The sequence below is a fragment of the Scophthalmus maximus genome, chromosome 10, assembly GCF_022379125.1.
Source record: "Scophthalmus maximus strain ysfricsl-2021 chromosome 10, ASM2237912v1, whole genome shotgun sequence".
In the NCBI taxonomy this organism is placed as follows: domain Eukaryota; kingdom Metazoa; phylum Chordata; class Actinopteri; order Pleuronectiformes; family Scophthalmidae; genus Scophthalmus; species Scophthalmus maximus.
The window spans coordinates 7271770-7287538 of record NC_061524.1 but is presented as its reverse complement, the minus strand read 5'-3'; the positions used below and the strand labels follow the sequence as shown (position 1 = coordinate 7287538).

Below are 15769 nucleotides of genomic sequence, written 5' to 3'. Positions count from 1 at the left end.
GAGGAGCTGTTAGCTAGACAGGCCAAAGGTTGTTTGTACTGTATTAACATATAACTAGGGTTGACCGGCTGTGACTCTCCATTCCATTCCATTGAATCCATTGCAAATCAAGCCAGCAAAAGGCAGACATTGTGCAAACGCAGTAGATCTCTACTGGAAAGTCAGTGCATAATTTGACTGACACATCCCTGTGCGACAAGAACAGCATACTGATATAAGGGATCCAACACTGGATGAAATAAACACAGAAAAAATGACACATTTAAATATTAAAAGAACCAAAAACAAATAATGTAATACCGTGGAAACTGATCAGAGCCATGAATCCTGTATCTATATTCAGAAAGGCAAACACAGGCGGATGTTATTTATTTGAAGTTTTTATTTATTTATTGTTTTTTAAAGATGCACGGGTTGCATGGGTTGAGGTGGAGGGGATAGGGGGGAAGGGGCTAGTGGGCAGTGGGTGAGGGAAGAAGGTGGAAAGGGGTGAAGGTTTTAGTGTCCTCATGCACACTTTGCTTCTTGTCTTCACTGCTCTCATGATGTGTTGTAGTTTGAATGAGCAGCATCTATAAAGACAAGAACAGTATTATAGTTTCACCATCCCAACCATTCATAAACAAGCCTGCTGTTATTCTGTGGTAAAATGATCAGTTGAGGCATCTTACCTTGATCAGGAGGCCGATATTCTTCAGGTCGCTTTCAGCCTTGGCCAGCAGGGCGAGACCATCTGAATTCCCCGGGGTAGTGAACCTTTTCTTGGTCTCTCTCTCAAGTTGATGTTTCACCATTTTTAGCTCATCTTTCAACCTCTTTATCTCCTCTTTGAGGGATTTGATCTCCTCTTCACATGCCTGAATAGAAAAACATACATGTATCGTGGCTATTACCCCAGTTCCACTTTAACACAAACTGCACAAATAAGTGGTTAATCTACTTTAGTCTGACAGGACTACTTGAAACACTCAACAAAAAAAGAAACATGTAACCACAGCCAGCAACTCAAATCCTTTTGAGACCACAGTGAAATTAAAGAAATGGGCTCATATTTTATGTTTCTAATCTTTCCTCATTACCCCCAAATCTATTTGGTGTGAATGCTGGAAGCATTCTACTAGTTCAGTAAAAGCTTTCTACTATAAACTTAATTATTAAGTCTCATTCATACAGTCCAAAACAATGTTGGACTGCTTCACTCCAAAAAGTTTGTACCAGAAAATCGAATCTCTTTCCTCTGCCATGTTTGGAAAGTTGGAAAAATTCTCCCACACCTTCAGCTGCAGCTGATCCCTGACTTGATGGGTGTCCTCCTTTTGGAGCGGATTGGGCTGGTCCCCAATTTTGTCTAGCACGCCGTACGATTCTGCCATGTTGAGTTCCCTCAAGAAATTGTGCTTGTCTTTCCGGGTGGGGGTCTCCGTCTGGTTTTGTATTTTCTGTCCGCTATAATTCTAATGGGATTCTTGGAGAATTCACCACCAGTACCATGCGATGATGAGATCACAGGCGTTGCGTGTGCCTTTGATTATTGCATCAATGGGGATGACATCACATTCGCATCATGATGGAATCAGAATTTTTTCATTTTACTGCACATAACTCTCTCACTCACACACACACACACACACACACACACACACACACACACACACGTTTCCCAGGGTAGAGGTGCTGCTCCCTGGTGGACACAGCACTGCACAGCAACAATAAACACAACACAATAAACACAACACTGTACAGACATGACTTTATTTTACGTACACAATGGCACGTTGCATTAATAAATTGTCGTTTTTACATTCCTCTGTTTGTCTGAACAATCACAAGATAACGTGTGTCCCTGTGTCACAAGTAAAGCTGATTATTATTGAACACTTTTAACAAATACAACTAAAAAAAGTGTCCACCTGTAACAACGAGCTTACGCTTTAGTTTGTCCTGTAAAGGTTTTGAGGAGAACACTTTGAGTTTTTGCAGTGATAAATATGCTGTATATACATTTGTGCCATCACAGGCTAACAAAAATAGTCAATATTAGCTTAGATAAATTAGCCGAAGAACCCTTTTCTCCAATGTGTTACGCCTTAGCCTTTACTCTCGCTCTTTTACCAGCTACTGAGTTAAGTGTGCATGTATATACGCGTCGCATTTCACTCCTCCAGACCCACCTCGAGTGTCAGTTGTGTGGGGGACACGTAGCCGCTAGCTAGCGGTGCTACACGGCGCCGGGCTCAGGCGTCATAACAGGCCTCCTCGTCGGTCACGTGATCTGCGGCCCTGATGACGCGCTGCCTCCTGACGACGGTTGCCGAGCCTCAGCGTGCAGCACACGGACGTTGTCCCGACAAATGCCGTTACATTTGTAGTTTTGACGAATAAGAAGAAAGGGAAAAAAAAAAAAAAACTACTAATAACAATTAAACGTGTGATTTTCCGCGGCGGGCATTAAAAAAAAAAAAACAACAACCCCATGTGGGGTTTTCTTAACGAATGAGATATGAATATCGTGTCAGGGTTACGAACTGGTGCGTTCTCTTATAAGAAGTGATTCCGGTTCAGGGGGGAAGGTTTGAACGGCGCTGTGGAAAGTGACCATTGTTGTAATCAGGTCGAGGCTGTTATCATTTCCACTTGCTGACTCTCATAGATTTTTTTTTTTTTTTTTTTTTTTTTATATACTGGTTAACATCTGCGGAACGTGCAGCGCTTCGCAAGAGTGTCATGAAAGAGATGTCAAGGTGAGTGATGCACGTGGCACACTTTCCACTGGTGAACAGCGCTTCTTCGTGTTTTAGGAGAGTACCTGAAGAATAGGCTACATGCTAACGTTAGCCAACTGTCACAACAACCAAACAAGGCCCGCAGCGGTCGGGGCTTTTGGCTAGCTCGCTTTGCGCGCTGCTTGACTATCCAGTGTTTGCATGTGCCCCGGCGAATTCACAAATTCCACACATTGTCTTTGTTTGTACGGATGTCAACTCCGAGACGGGCATGGCCGGAAAAGCGGGTCATTCGTTTCGCCAATTCTTCCGTAGCGACCTGCTAACGTTAGCTAACTTGCTAAATTGGCTAATTTGTTAGCGCCTTCGAGCCTGTTTGTAGCATCTCGGCTAACGTGCAGTCGCCACCGACCGGGGTGGAACAGGAGCGTATTGTAGAACACGTTTCTGCATTGTCGATCATTTCGCCTATTTTTCGGATTTGGATTTGCACGAAACCGTGGAGTCAGTCGGGCGCCGTTTATTTGAACGATGTAAGTTAAGCACGTCGATGTCATTGTACGCAGCGAAGTGTTTACACATGGTTACGCGGAGGAACATGCACACATCAAGCAGTGACACTTTACACATTCGGTCGGAGTTTATAAACGGCTTTGCATTAACTTGGGACCGAATTATCATTTCACACTTTGATCGTCATTTGAATGTTGGGCTTGAGACGGAACTACGAGCGAAGTGGCGTCAAGTGTCGTTGTGCAGGTGGCTGTCATGTCATGTTGTGCACCGTGTTCCCTTGTCGTGTTCCCCCGCAGCACCATGCCTGGTGGGCAGCAGCAGCAGCAGCAGCCTCAGAAACACTACGGCATCACCTCCGCCATCAGCCTCGCCCCCCCGCGAGAAATAGACCACCAGTACACCAAGAAACTCTGTGATGCTATGAAGCCTTTTGGGGTGTTTGAAGACGAAGAGGAATTGAACCACAGGTGAGGAACCGGTCACTACATGTAGGAGGAATGCCCCAGCAGTCTCAGCGAAAATGAATTGTATGCATTTTATTTAACATTTTCGTGTTATTGTGGTGCCAATGCCTTGCTTCCTTTACATTCGAGACAACGGAATATGTAACTGTATATAATATATCTGTATCATTTTCAGTCTCACGTGCTAAGAGACACCTGCTAAAAGTTGTGTGTCATTTCAGACTTGCAGTTCTCGGGAAGTTGAATAACTTTGTTAAAGAATGGATCGCAGAGATCAGTGAATTAAAGGTATGTCCTGCTGTGTGCATTTCAATCTGTGATATGTATGGCGCATTTTGGATTCTTCAATGGGGCCCGTGAAATCGGATACTGTCAAGCAATTGGAAGTGTTCTACTGTTTTGCCATGTCGAAATTGTCATACTGACTTTGTTGTACCTGCTTCCCTCCTCCACAGAATCTTCCACCATCAGCTATTAGCTGTGTTGGGGGCAAGATATTTACATTTGGTTCGTACCGTCTTGGAGTGCACACAAAAGGTATGTGCGGTTCTTCTTCTAACGTTATATTCATACATGCAATGCAGTGACCTCAATCAAATCCCTCTATTGTGCCAGGAAATTGTTGGACAACATTAAACTTTGACTACAGCAACATGAACTGTATGTGTGGCTATATTGGCCTTCAAAGGGAGAAAAGAGAGACGGATGTATTCACTGGCACACAGCACTCAACCCTGTCGGAGTCAGACAGAGTCAGTTGTTTTTGAAAAGCCCAGTTCACCCTGACCACACTAAAGCACGAGGCAGGCATTGTCATATTTATCTGCTATTGAGAGTGTTGTTGAAAAGACCAGTTTGGGGGATTGAAAGCTGGCCAAACACAGGCTCAATGTACGCTGAAGGCACTGCTCTGAGTGTGGTCCTGTTTACCTCTTTGCTGTTAATATAAAACACAAAAAGCAAGGTAAAAAGGTTAATTATTTGAAACGTACAGACGGGAAAAAGAAAACCCCATTGCTGTGTTTTGCTATTTATTGTACAGAAAAGATTTTTTTTTCGCTGCACATTTGTCACACTTCATCCATCAATTGGCATCACCTTAGCAACTGCTGATCAGTTTCTGGTGATATGTTTATTGTTGCCAGTTGTACACATTGAAAACTGCCCTAATGTGCTCCATTGAAACCGATAAAACACTTAATATATCAGTTGTAAAGGATATGAACTGTAGAGGAGACAGTTTGAAAACTGCATTTAAAAATTCTTGTATTGTTAATGTTGCAAATAAAGAGAGGGTGTTCCAGTCCTGTCCAAAGGAGAGCCGCTTTGCAACAATAGCAGGCTGCAGTGGACAAAACACAACTGAGCACGATAAAGAAAGGATCGACATTTGATTGTGTATATGCATAAAGTTGCAAAAGTAACTTGATCACCCTTGCTAAATTGTGCATTGACAAACATGTCTTTAGCATTTCATAACTTCCGATTTATTGTTGAATGAAAATACACCTTTGGAGGTAAAATACTGAAAACTAATACTTGGGATCCTGGATCCTTGTGGATTTTTTTTTATATCACAATCTTGAAGATGTATATAATTCAAGTCTCACCTGACTTATTTATTGTTGAAGCTTTGTTCAGAAATGGATATGTAGTCAGTCAATTTTAAAAACATCCTCCCATTCTACCATGAGACATCGCCATTGCAAAGCCAAGCCTTGTGTATGGTCTTGTTTGTTGCAGTTTATAGGCTGAGACTGTCCAAAGCAGGCCAGGATGATTGAAAAAAAAAAAAGTCAAAATTTGTTTACCCACAGTGTTTCATTACACTCTCTCCAACCTTGAATGCAGCTTCTGTGCTTGGTCAACTTATCAGATGGTTATTAAAGTCATCAGCCATTTAACCCACCGAGCAACACAGATTACACTGATCAAAGTGACTGTTTATTACAGGAGCTGATATTGATGCCTTATGTGTGGCTCCACGCCACGTAGAGAGAAGTGACTTTTTCCAGTCTTTCTTTGAGAAGTTGAAACAGCATGAAGAGATCAAAGACCTGAGGGTAAGTCTCTGCTGCATTTCACATGTGTCATTGAAGTACACAGGGCAACAAACAAACTTATCTGTTTGCTTTAATGTAAAAAAGAAAAAATAACAACCCTCAAATAATTCCATGTTTGGTCATTTTCCTCATGAAGGTTAGCTTCTGTTTTATCTCTGAGCCTTCAAGTCACGATCATGTCAAATCAAAGGTTTTCTGGTGTAGAAGATGGGGTGGTGCCTGGGTAGAGCGCCCATTCACCTGCTGTGAATCTTCTCTTTTCAGAAAAGATTTTCCTTTTGTATTCTCAAATTGAAGCACTGGACCTTTTTTTAGTAAATTTTAATTGTGGGGCTGGCAGGAAGAGTTATAGATAATGTCCGGAGCAAAATTTGCGTTCTCACATACATAAAGTGTCTACAAATATTCCTCCACACTATGGTGTGTAAGTCATAGCTACAGTTTATGCTGGAAGCAAACCCTTGTGTTTCGTGACTTTGTTTTACACTTATTTCATTTGGCGTTTGTTACTTTCCATGACATTGTCAGTCGGCCATGTGACTTTGTCTTGTCCCCGACTTGTTTTTGATTTTGTGTCTTTCTTTTTTTCCGACAAGGCTGTCGAGGATGCTTTTGTACCCGTGATAAAATTCAAATTTGATGGAATAGAGGTAAGTTACTGTGAGATCCAAGTGGTCTGTGTTGTCTACATAATAGGTTCTCAGTTACTAGGGTCTGACCTACTACAGGCTGGAATGTTAGTTAATGGACCACCAGATATTACATAATATTATTTTTCTTCAGAAGTTATCTAATTTTTTGGGGTTGTTTGGGGGAACAATGTAGAAACTTTTTTACACAGGTTGGTGGCCCAACTTGTTGGTGGCCCAATATGTGAAAACCACTAGTAGAGAGCAGATGTGAGATATCAAAAAATGTGAGAGATGAGCATCAACTACTTTTCGAATATCTCCATTCATTGTGTTCATGTTGTAGTTGACATTTGAAGTCTTGATATCTGTAACTAAAGGCATTTAAACACAATTTAGAAGCTCGTAATTGCAAATGGTCTGGTCATTTGTGCAAGACCAGGCATTTTTTGCCATTCTCGTCTACCTATTTAGGACTCAAAATAAATAGTATTTTGTTTTGTTATATTAGTCCCTTTTTTTTAGGAGTAGTTTAACTTCAGACCCACTAAGATCAGAAGTGTTTTCCTCCTGGGGAAACTGTACAGGATCAACAGGTGCAGACGATGGATCGTATGAACTCTCTTTTAATATCTACTTTCTTTTCCATCTCTCCCTGTGCAGATTGACCTGCTCTTTGCCAGACTGGCCTTACAGTCCATTCCAGACAACCTGGACCTGAGGGGAGACTCCATCTTGAGAAACTTGGACATTCGGTGTATCCGCAGCCTCAACGGTACACTTCTTTTCCAGAGTGACAGTTAATAAATGCATAAGCTTGTTGTACACCACATTTGGCAGGTATATCTAAAGCTTAATGTGCAGTGTAACAGATGTGGAATCGAAGGGCTGCACCCAGCCCAACAGTGAAATAATATTTGTTTTATCACAGGCTGTCGAGTGACTGATGAGATTTTGTACCTGGTGCCAAACAAAGAAAACTTCAGGCTGACATTGAGAGCTATCAAACTGTGGGCGAAACGTAAGTGGATTCAAACCATTCCTAGTATTACAAATACACTTTAACATCTACTTTTGGTTTGTCTGTATTTATTACATGTTTCATGAGTCCTGGGCATGTAAACTCTGGACCATCACCAGGGCACCTATTGCAACAGGGGAAAACAAATCTTCTTCCTGTTTGGTTTGCACATGATAGTTCCTTTGTGCTGTAAATCAAGCCTTAATTTCCCCAGATTCTGTACCTGGTGGCAGACTGAAAATGAGGCATAGGCAACAAGATGGTGTCATTATTCTACAACCATTATATTGTGCATGCAACGTTTACTCCATGAGGATAAGTTAGACCCCAAAAATTGGTCTATTGTCACTTTCAGATGTCACTGACTTGACGTAATGTGTCCTGTGGCTGTAGGTCGTGGGATCTACTCCAACATGCTGGGCTTTCTGGGTGGAGTGTCGTGGGCCATGCTGGTGGCCAGGACCTGCCAACTCTACCCCAACGCTGTAGCTGCCACACTCGTCCACAAGTTCTTCTTGGTTTTCTCTAAATGGTGAGAATCTGGCTCTTTTTTGTCCTGTTCCACGTGATGGCAGTATTGCACAACCGTCTACGATGTCAGTTATTATAATTTGGTATTCACACATTTATTTACTACACTTTCTCCATTCTGCAGGGAGTGGCCAAATCCTGTGTTACTGAAACAGCCTGAGGACAGTAATTTGAATTTACCCGTGTGGGATCCCAGAGTGAGTATGACAACAGTGTTGTATTTCCACATCTGTGTAATGTTGCTATGCTTCTGCTTATTATGTGTACTGCTGTGCGGACACAGGAACCCCCATCAGGACAGAGTTAATCTGAGTTATGGAAAATAGTTTAAAGTAAACCCAGCAAGACAAGAGTACTGGTACATTCATTGTCTCATTCCATCTCACCTCATTCTTCTGTCCTCATGTGACCATGACATTGATCGGGTTCCCCTTTCATGAGTCCCTATGCTCCCAGATTTTATGGTCTATTGTTGTCATTTCCGTTCAGTCACAATATGACCAACTATCAGTATGCATTGGGTAAAAATAAATATAATATAATATAAATTCTCCAATGTTTATGCTGCTTAATTTAGGGAATTGTCATCATAAAATGGACTATTAGAAAATTGAAGTACAAATTTATCTGTAATCTCTCAGTCTACATGTTTTATGCATTTTTTTGAGAAGTTTTGGCCACAATTTGAATAACGTTAAAAGGAACTGGCTAAAACGACTTTCTCTGACGCTGGAGATCTTGCGCTCATTGTATGGTTCATACCTCACATTATCTCGGTGTTAAGTATAAGGGAAGATCTAAAAAGATCAGTCCCACCTGACAAATAGGTGATCAGCTGTGCAGCCGTCATTAGTATCATACAAGGTTCAGGTCATTTAAAAAATATTTAACGAATTCTTCCCTTCCTTGCGTTACTTGAGAAAAAAATGCAAATACCATGGAGCCTTTTCAGCATTGTGCTCAAATAAAATTTTGTGTGGCAGGAGTTTGCTCATGTGTGGTGTGCCGAAAGGCTCATGTCCGGCTGTGGAAACAATCTCGCTCCTCTGTGCCGTGTTTTTAGGTGAATCCATCCGACAGATACCACCTGATGCCCATCATCACGCCTGCCTATCCCCAGCAGAACTCCACGTACAACGTCTCCACGTCAACACGCACCATCATGAGCGAGGAGTTCAAATATGGTAATGTGGATTGCAAAGAATCGATATCGTAACCACCATATTTCTGCGTTCTGTTAACCTGGTTGCCATGTTCTTAAAAACATTGTCCAGTTTAGCCCGAGGCAATGGTAATGGCACACTTTGTAGAATGATAAATTGTCACACCTTGCATGTGTTTGTCCTTGTGTCTCCTACGAACAGGCCTCAGCATAACAGATGAGATTCTTCTGGGAAAAGCAGAATGGTCCAAACTCTTTGAGCCACCCAACTTTTTCCAAAAATACAAGTAGGTATTGAATTTGTCAGATGAAAAAAAAAAATGTATTGATCAAAGAAAGATAAATAAAACACGTAGAGCTTCATCTTTCTCTTGTATTCACCTTTTTTAAAAATCATGTAAGACCATGTGGAAATGAACTGTTTGACAGGCCACAGATTATTTGAGCATTTGAAACTAAAACCAGACGATGCCAGTTGATTTTTTTCCTACCTGCTTATTCTTTTGTGTATTTGAACACTGGGCAGATTTGACTCATCCTAACTGTGGCTGGTAGAGTTGGTTCAACTCATTTTGTTTATGAAAGCTCCTCCAACACAGTTTGAATTCCACAACTGAGCTATACTCCAGGAGCTGTAGGTGCTCGTGCTCCACCACTGCAGCGACGTTAGTCACCTGAGCACTGATGTGACTCAGTAATGCTGCAGAATTGCCACATTTAATGATTAATAAAGCATAAACTGAATTTCCGTCCAGCCCAGTAAAGATGATCATTATTGCACAGTAATGTTGAAACAAATACAGATTTTATTGACGGAGGTATTCACTCCTCTGAAAGGCCTTGAAACTGTTCTACACCATAGGATACAGCAAACCCTGCTTTAATGCTGTTTTTCTGTTTTGTGTTGCAGGCATTACATCGTTCTGACTGCCAGTGCATCCACAGAAGAAAATCACTTAGAATGGTGAGTGTCCAAGCACTGGATTTCTAGTAGGTTTACAGGGTAAAACCACCTTCAGTCTTTCTTTGTGTTCCAAGTTGCTTTGGCACGTTTCAACTGAGCCACCTGGCACAGTGGTGCCTGACTTCTTGTATTACCATCCCTCCTGTGAGCACATCCTGATGTTTTCCCCCAGGATCGGCCTGGTGGAGTCAAAGATCCGCGTTCTGGTGGGAAACCTGGAGAGGAACGAGTACATCACCCTGGCTCACGTCAACCCCCAGTCCTTCCCCGGGTCCAAAGAGAACCGCAACGAGTGAGTCTATATGTAGCCATGCACACAAATTACACATTGTACACACTATACATCCAGATAGTCCTGGAATAGTGAGACAAATTCTGCTAATCATTCTAACATTAGCTCGTGAGTAATGACATCCACTTTTGGCAAAGTTCTTGTTAATTAAGCAGGTACATTGAATTATACTGCAGCTTTGAGAGTTCTGTAAGAGGAGTACTGTACTTTTCTGCATCAGGATAACTCTGCATAACTTCTGGTCTGCAAACAGCATTAAATAAACAAGATTTAATATTTTCCATTTTAAACAGGAACGACTTTGTGTCCATGTGGTTCATTGGGATCATCTTCAAGAAAGTGGAGAATGCGGAGAGCGTGAACATTGACCTGACGTACGACATCCAGTCCTTCACAGACACCGGTTAGTCCAATTGTATCACTTAGCATCTTCTATGGGTGGCTGTGGAACAATCTAGGCAAACAATGCAAGTGAATAAAATTGTTATAAATGCAGCGTAATATTTTTTAAATAAATACAGCAAACGCATGAGTTCAGAAACAGTTTCTGCCTTTTCGCTTCCTTAACAAAATGATTGTTCTCTGCAGTGTACAGACAAGCCAACAACATCAACATGCTGAAGGACGGGATGAAGATTGAAGCAACACATGTGAAGAAGAAACAGCTCCATCAGTATCTTCCTCCTGAAGTTGTGCAGAAGAAGAAGAGGGTGAGATATCTTCATTGGCAAGTTTTTTTTTGTTTGTTTTTTTGTCTTAATTATCTCCCTGTTTATTTTTTGTCTTCTTTTCCACAGAGCATAGCAGAGTTGAACCGTAGCTCTAATGGCGGGAGTTCTAAGCGGATCTCTCTGGACAGCAGTCACCTGGACAGCTCCAGAGACACAGACTCAGGGACTCCCTTTACCTCCCCAGCCAGCAAACCCACCAAGCCTGTTTCTGACACAGACGACAGGTGTGATATACTTTTTACATTGTGCACTTTCATATTTTTCATTTGTGCCTTTTCTCCTGTTCATCCTGTCTTAGCCTGGTCTTAACAGCAACCAGGCTCGAAAGTACAACACGGCACAGAGATGTTCAAAGATGTTCTTTGTCTTTCTTCTCTTCATTTGTCAGTGTCAGCCCTCCCAAACAGCTTTTTGTGGAAGGCTCCCCAGCAGCCAGTGCGGCGGCGCCCAGTGCGGCGGCGCCCAGTGCAGCAGCGCCCAGTGCAGCAGCGCCCAGTGCAGCAGCAGCCAGTGAAGCGGCACCCAGTGCAGCAGCCAGTGAAGCACCCAGTGAAGCGCCTAGTGCAGCACCCAGTGCAGAACCAGCTGCTAAAGACGAGGGCATGTCTATTCCTGTCATTGGCTCACGTGAGTTTTTCAATGACTACTACACATGTTATTAAGTTACTTATGGAAGGGCATAGTCATGCAGTATATAATTATTAGTTCAAAGTCTTGCCACAATATATATAAATGGTAGTAAACACAAATCTAGAGAATAGTATTAATTTACAATCGTAATGTGGATAGCCTGTCCTTAAATGGATCTCTAATATTTTTAAAAGCACACTCTGATCTAATTTCTTCACTTCTGCCTCTTTCTCATTCTGAAGAGCCTCCAGTTAAAGCCAGGCCAGTTTCCCCACCAGTCAGCAGCAGTGTGATCCCCAATGCCGCCAGCAGCCCCAAGATGGAGCCCAACGGTCTAGAGGAATCCATCAACGGCGCTCCCGCCAAGAGACCACACTCGCCTACAGAGGAGGACCTGGCCAAGAGGCACAAAGAAACGGAGGTAAGGACGAGGGTGTTCTCAGCTCGGGGCAGGAGTTACCTGTATGAATGTCTTTTGAATACATAGATTTAAACTAAATGGGATTAACTGTAACCATAATGCAGAGTAGCAGTTGTGATACATAATGTATTTTTTTCGGCAGGTGGTGTCCAATGACGACTCCATATTCAAGGAGCCGTATCCTCCCGCCTCTGACTCCTGTACACCTGGAGAAGGACCCAATATTGTAAGTGTTCTCTCTTCTGTCTGCTTTCATTTGCTGTTCATGTAAAGCCAGAAAGAAAATGAATTGAAATGTATGGACTTTTTGTCTCTTCACCATCACCATCAGACCCCTCTCTCTGGATCAAAGGCTAAACCCATTCCAACCATTGATACCTCAAGAACACAGGTAACCAGTAGCTCTACTTCATACCCGAATGGTTTGATAATTACTTGCTTTATGTGGGGGACGTTTATCTAAATGACTTTAAATCCAGTGCATGTGTGTTGATTTTATCTTGTTCTTTGTGACCTCAGAGACTTCCCAGCATGGAGCTGCCAGACGCCTCCTCGCCCCTACCTGCCAGCAACAGTTGTCGTGTTGTGAAAAACTCAATTAAACTGGCCCTCAACCGCCACAAGTGAGCCTCAGCTACTGTTCCAGGAGCAACAGGGCGATTTAAACTGTTGGGTGTTATTTATTTGTCTCATAAGGTGTTTTGCTTATTGTTTAATGTACTTGTACCTTCCGATCTCATGCAGCATCACACCTCCCAAGCCCCCAATGTTCGAGGGCACTCTTACCACTGACGCTCCCCCTGCCAGCGAAGAGAAGGGCATGTCCATTCCTGTCATTGGCTCAAGTAAGTATCCGTTCTGAAATTTAAGCCATCAAGGTGCTCATTACAATTTTTTTCCCCCAGTATTAATTCTGTCAAGGGCATATTGTGCCAAAAAATATTACAAGACTTAAAACTAGAGATGTTTCGATACCATTTTTCCCCTTTCCAATACGGATTCCTTTACTTTGCATATCTGCTGATACCGAGTACCAATCATTCGACTCTTGTTGGGAGGTGGGTTTATTATTCAGTGATATATTAACACGTAAATAGCACCTTTTTCCACTAACCTTATGATAGACAAGAAAGAGACCTGTAACCATGGTATCTGTACACTACAATTAGAAGTGCACATGGTTTAAAAACTGGACTTGCATGACCGAAACGTAAAAACTGTTAAAACCACAATGTGTTTTTTGTCAAAAGACAATGTATGAACAATGTTTGTTGACCTTCCTGTTTCTCGCTGTAGAACATGTGACATCCAAACATGTGGTGCCCGCCGTCGGCAGCTCCATCCCCACATTAGTGAGCCGAGGAGCCGATCCGCTGAACGGAGCAGCCTCCAAGAGACCGCACTCCCCCTCTCTGGAGGAGCAGGCCAAGAGGCTGAAAGAAACAGAGAAGGCCAGAATCCACATAGCTTGAACACGCGTCTAACAAACTGGATTCATACTCACACAGAGGTCGGGCTTCATAGTTAAGTCAAACACCTAGAAGGCCACTTCACTCGGGGACAAGGGAATTCCTTTCCGATCAGTCAGTCTCGAGAGTGAAGCAGCAGGACGGACACCTCACCTCAGATCTTCCGAGAATACAGATTTGCCAGTGGATAGGTGATTCGGTCAATGTTTGTCTGCGCCCTCTGTCCTACTCACAACCAGAGGGCATTTAACGCAACTTTATGGAGAATTCTGACATGAGAACTAAAGCAACAGGTTTTTTTTTTACTCGTCTCCCTCAGTGTGTTAAAAAAAAAAAAAAAATAGTACACTGCAGTGATGGAAAATGAGCTGCTGTTCTCCTCATTTCCCCCTTTTTTTCTCTCTCCAAGTTAACATATTTTAAAACGGCCCAAAACAGTTATCGACACTTGCTACACACGCTGCTTGTGTATGCTGATCTTTTCTCGCTCCTCTCTCCCATACAGAAAACGTGTACAGTAAATGTTGATGTACATAACTTTTTTGTCTTAAAAGCAAGCAAAAGATTATCGTTTAGTCTTTTGACCATTCTATTGTAGTTTTATCTAAAAAGGAAAAAGAAAAAAGTTTAAAAAATTGTAATTTCTTGTTTTTCTCTACTGTTTGTCCAAAAAGAAAATGTGTCTCCAGCCCCGGATATTTTTTGTAAACATTGTATAGGTTTGGATACAGTTGCAGGGGGAGGATTCAGTGAGGGCTTTACTTACGACGGAAATCACAACCACGACTCTTCGGGCCACCATGACGACCCAGCGAGGGCTCAAGGTCAGTGTGTAGGTGATCATTGACACCCAGTGACATCAGTGCTTCTCAGGTGCCAGTAAGAGCAAGAAAATCCTCCTCACAACAACGGGAAATGTTGTGCGTTTTCTGGAAGTGAAGCTTCTCAGTCATTGTTTAGCTCTTGGAAGGATTAGCACAGAACATTGGAAGAACCGCATCAGAGCGCTGCGCTAATCCTTCTGTTCAGTTGCTCCAGTGTCATTAGTCAGACCTACTGTTCATCTCGGATTTAAAGGAGAGGGGTGGTAGGTTTTTTCTCCTCACTCCATTGTGTGTTAAAACCCGATGTCAGAAAAAGTGAGTGAAAACGGTGAAGAGGAAGTCTTTAAACATAAGTTCTGTGTTTGTACCTGTGATTGACACATTGATGCCCAATTCATCCTCTAGTCCATCAGGAAGGTTAAAACGACAAATTCGTTCAGGATATCACTCGCCATCCCATCCCCACCGCTTTACCGTGGTCCGTTTGCTAGCGGAACTTGATCCTGACGAAGCGGAGTTCTGGTCATTTTCCATGTTCTACGTCCATGAGAGAGTTTCTGGTGCTTTGTGAAAAGAGAAAAAGCTTTTTGACGAGTTGTGCTGGTTTGTGTGCGTATGCATGCGTATGTGGTTGACTCTGTGTGAGCGTGCATGCATAGAGATGGTTTGTGTGTTGGAGAGAGACGGAATTCCCTTTGTGTTGGGTGTTAACTCTCTGCGCCTCCTGTGGAGGTTCTTAAAGAGGCATCTCCTGGGGCCACGGGAGGGGGCTGGTCAGGAGACAACTTCTTCCTGGCTTTGGCCCCAACCCTCCATCTTAATGGTCTGAAGCTGGGTTTCTCTGTGTTGGTCCTCAGCACAGAGGCTATATGTATACAACAGAGTGTAAAGTGATGCTATAGAGAAGCGCCCTCTTCATTGGAGAAGGTAGAGAGTTGGGACACAGGCTCTTTTTTTCCAGCATCAGTTTCCCCAACAAAATGTACAGAGAACAGTTTTGTTTGGGGTTTTTTTTTTCTTTAGTTTTTTTCTTTTCTTTTCTTTCCAAAAGACATATTCTTCATTATTGGGGGTTTTCTTATCACTTTATTTATATTTGCATATTTGTACCATGTGATCTTTTTTTTTAATAGCATTCATAGCAGGTAGGTCTTTTTTGAATTAAATCTGCACCACTCTCAGACAACTCATGTTTTGTTGTTCGGAAACATTTAACAAAAAAGGTCATTTAGATGTTTGTTTCTAAAAATGTATTGAAAGGGTATTTTTGTATGTGTTTATCACTTCCTTTAAATGAATCCGTACACCAAATTAAACCCCAAAAAACAA

General features: G+C 42.4%; 1 protein-coding gene across 2 annotated transcripts; it reads left to right on the top strand.

Moving 5' to 3' along the window:
* Nucleotides 1-2236: 2236 nt before the first annotated feature.
* On the top strand, nt 2237-15769 carry papolg (poly(A) polymerase gamma). Of its 2 annotated transcripts, none has more exons than XM_035605965.2 (24): nt 2237-2741; nt 3536-3706; nt 3925-3991; nt 4159-4240; nt 5657-5766; nt 6363-6416; nt 7059-7170; nt 7327-7416; nt 7810-7948; nt 8072-8144; nt 9011-9131; nt 9312-9396; nt 10020-10073; nt 10246-10365; nt 10659-10768; nt 10954-11075; nt 11163-11320; nt 11485-11723; nt 11969-12147; nt 12290-12373; nt 12479-12538; nt 12667-12770; nt 12892-12992; nt 13444-15769. In XM_035605965.2, exons 1-24 carry the CDS (start codon nt 2725-2727, stop codon nt 13617-13619), a joined length of 2628 nt encoding a protein of 875 aa, XP_035461858.1. In that variant the 5' UTR covers nt 2237-2724; the 3' UTR covers nt 13620-15769. The 2 variants fall into 2 exon arrangements, with proteins under 2 accessions (XP_035461858.1, XP_035461859.1); XM_035605966.2 differs by lacking the exon at nt 2237-2741 and adding an exon at nt 2837-3256.

What these genes read in the sequence shown, in the direction of transcription:
- papolg (XM_035605965.2), top strand. An exon ending in CTGGAGAAGGACCCAATATT is followed by an intron (nt 12,374 to 12,478) that starts GTAAGTGTTCTC and finishes CATCACCATCAG; the next exon opens with ACCCCTCTCTCTGGATCAAA. An exon ending in TTGATACCTCAAGAACACAG is followed by an intron (nt 12,539 to 12,666) that starts GTAACCAGTAGC and finishes TTGTGACCTCAG; the next exon opens with AGACTTCCCAGCATGGAGCT.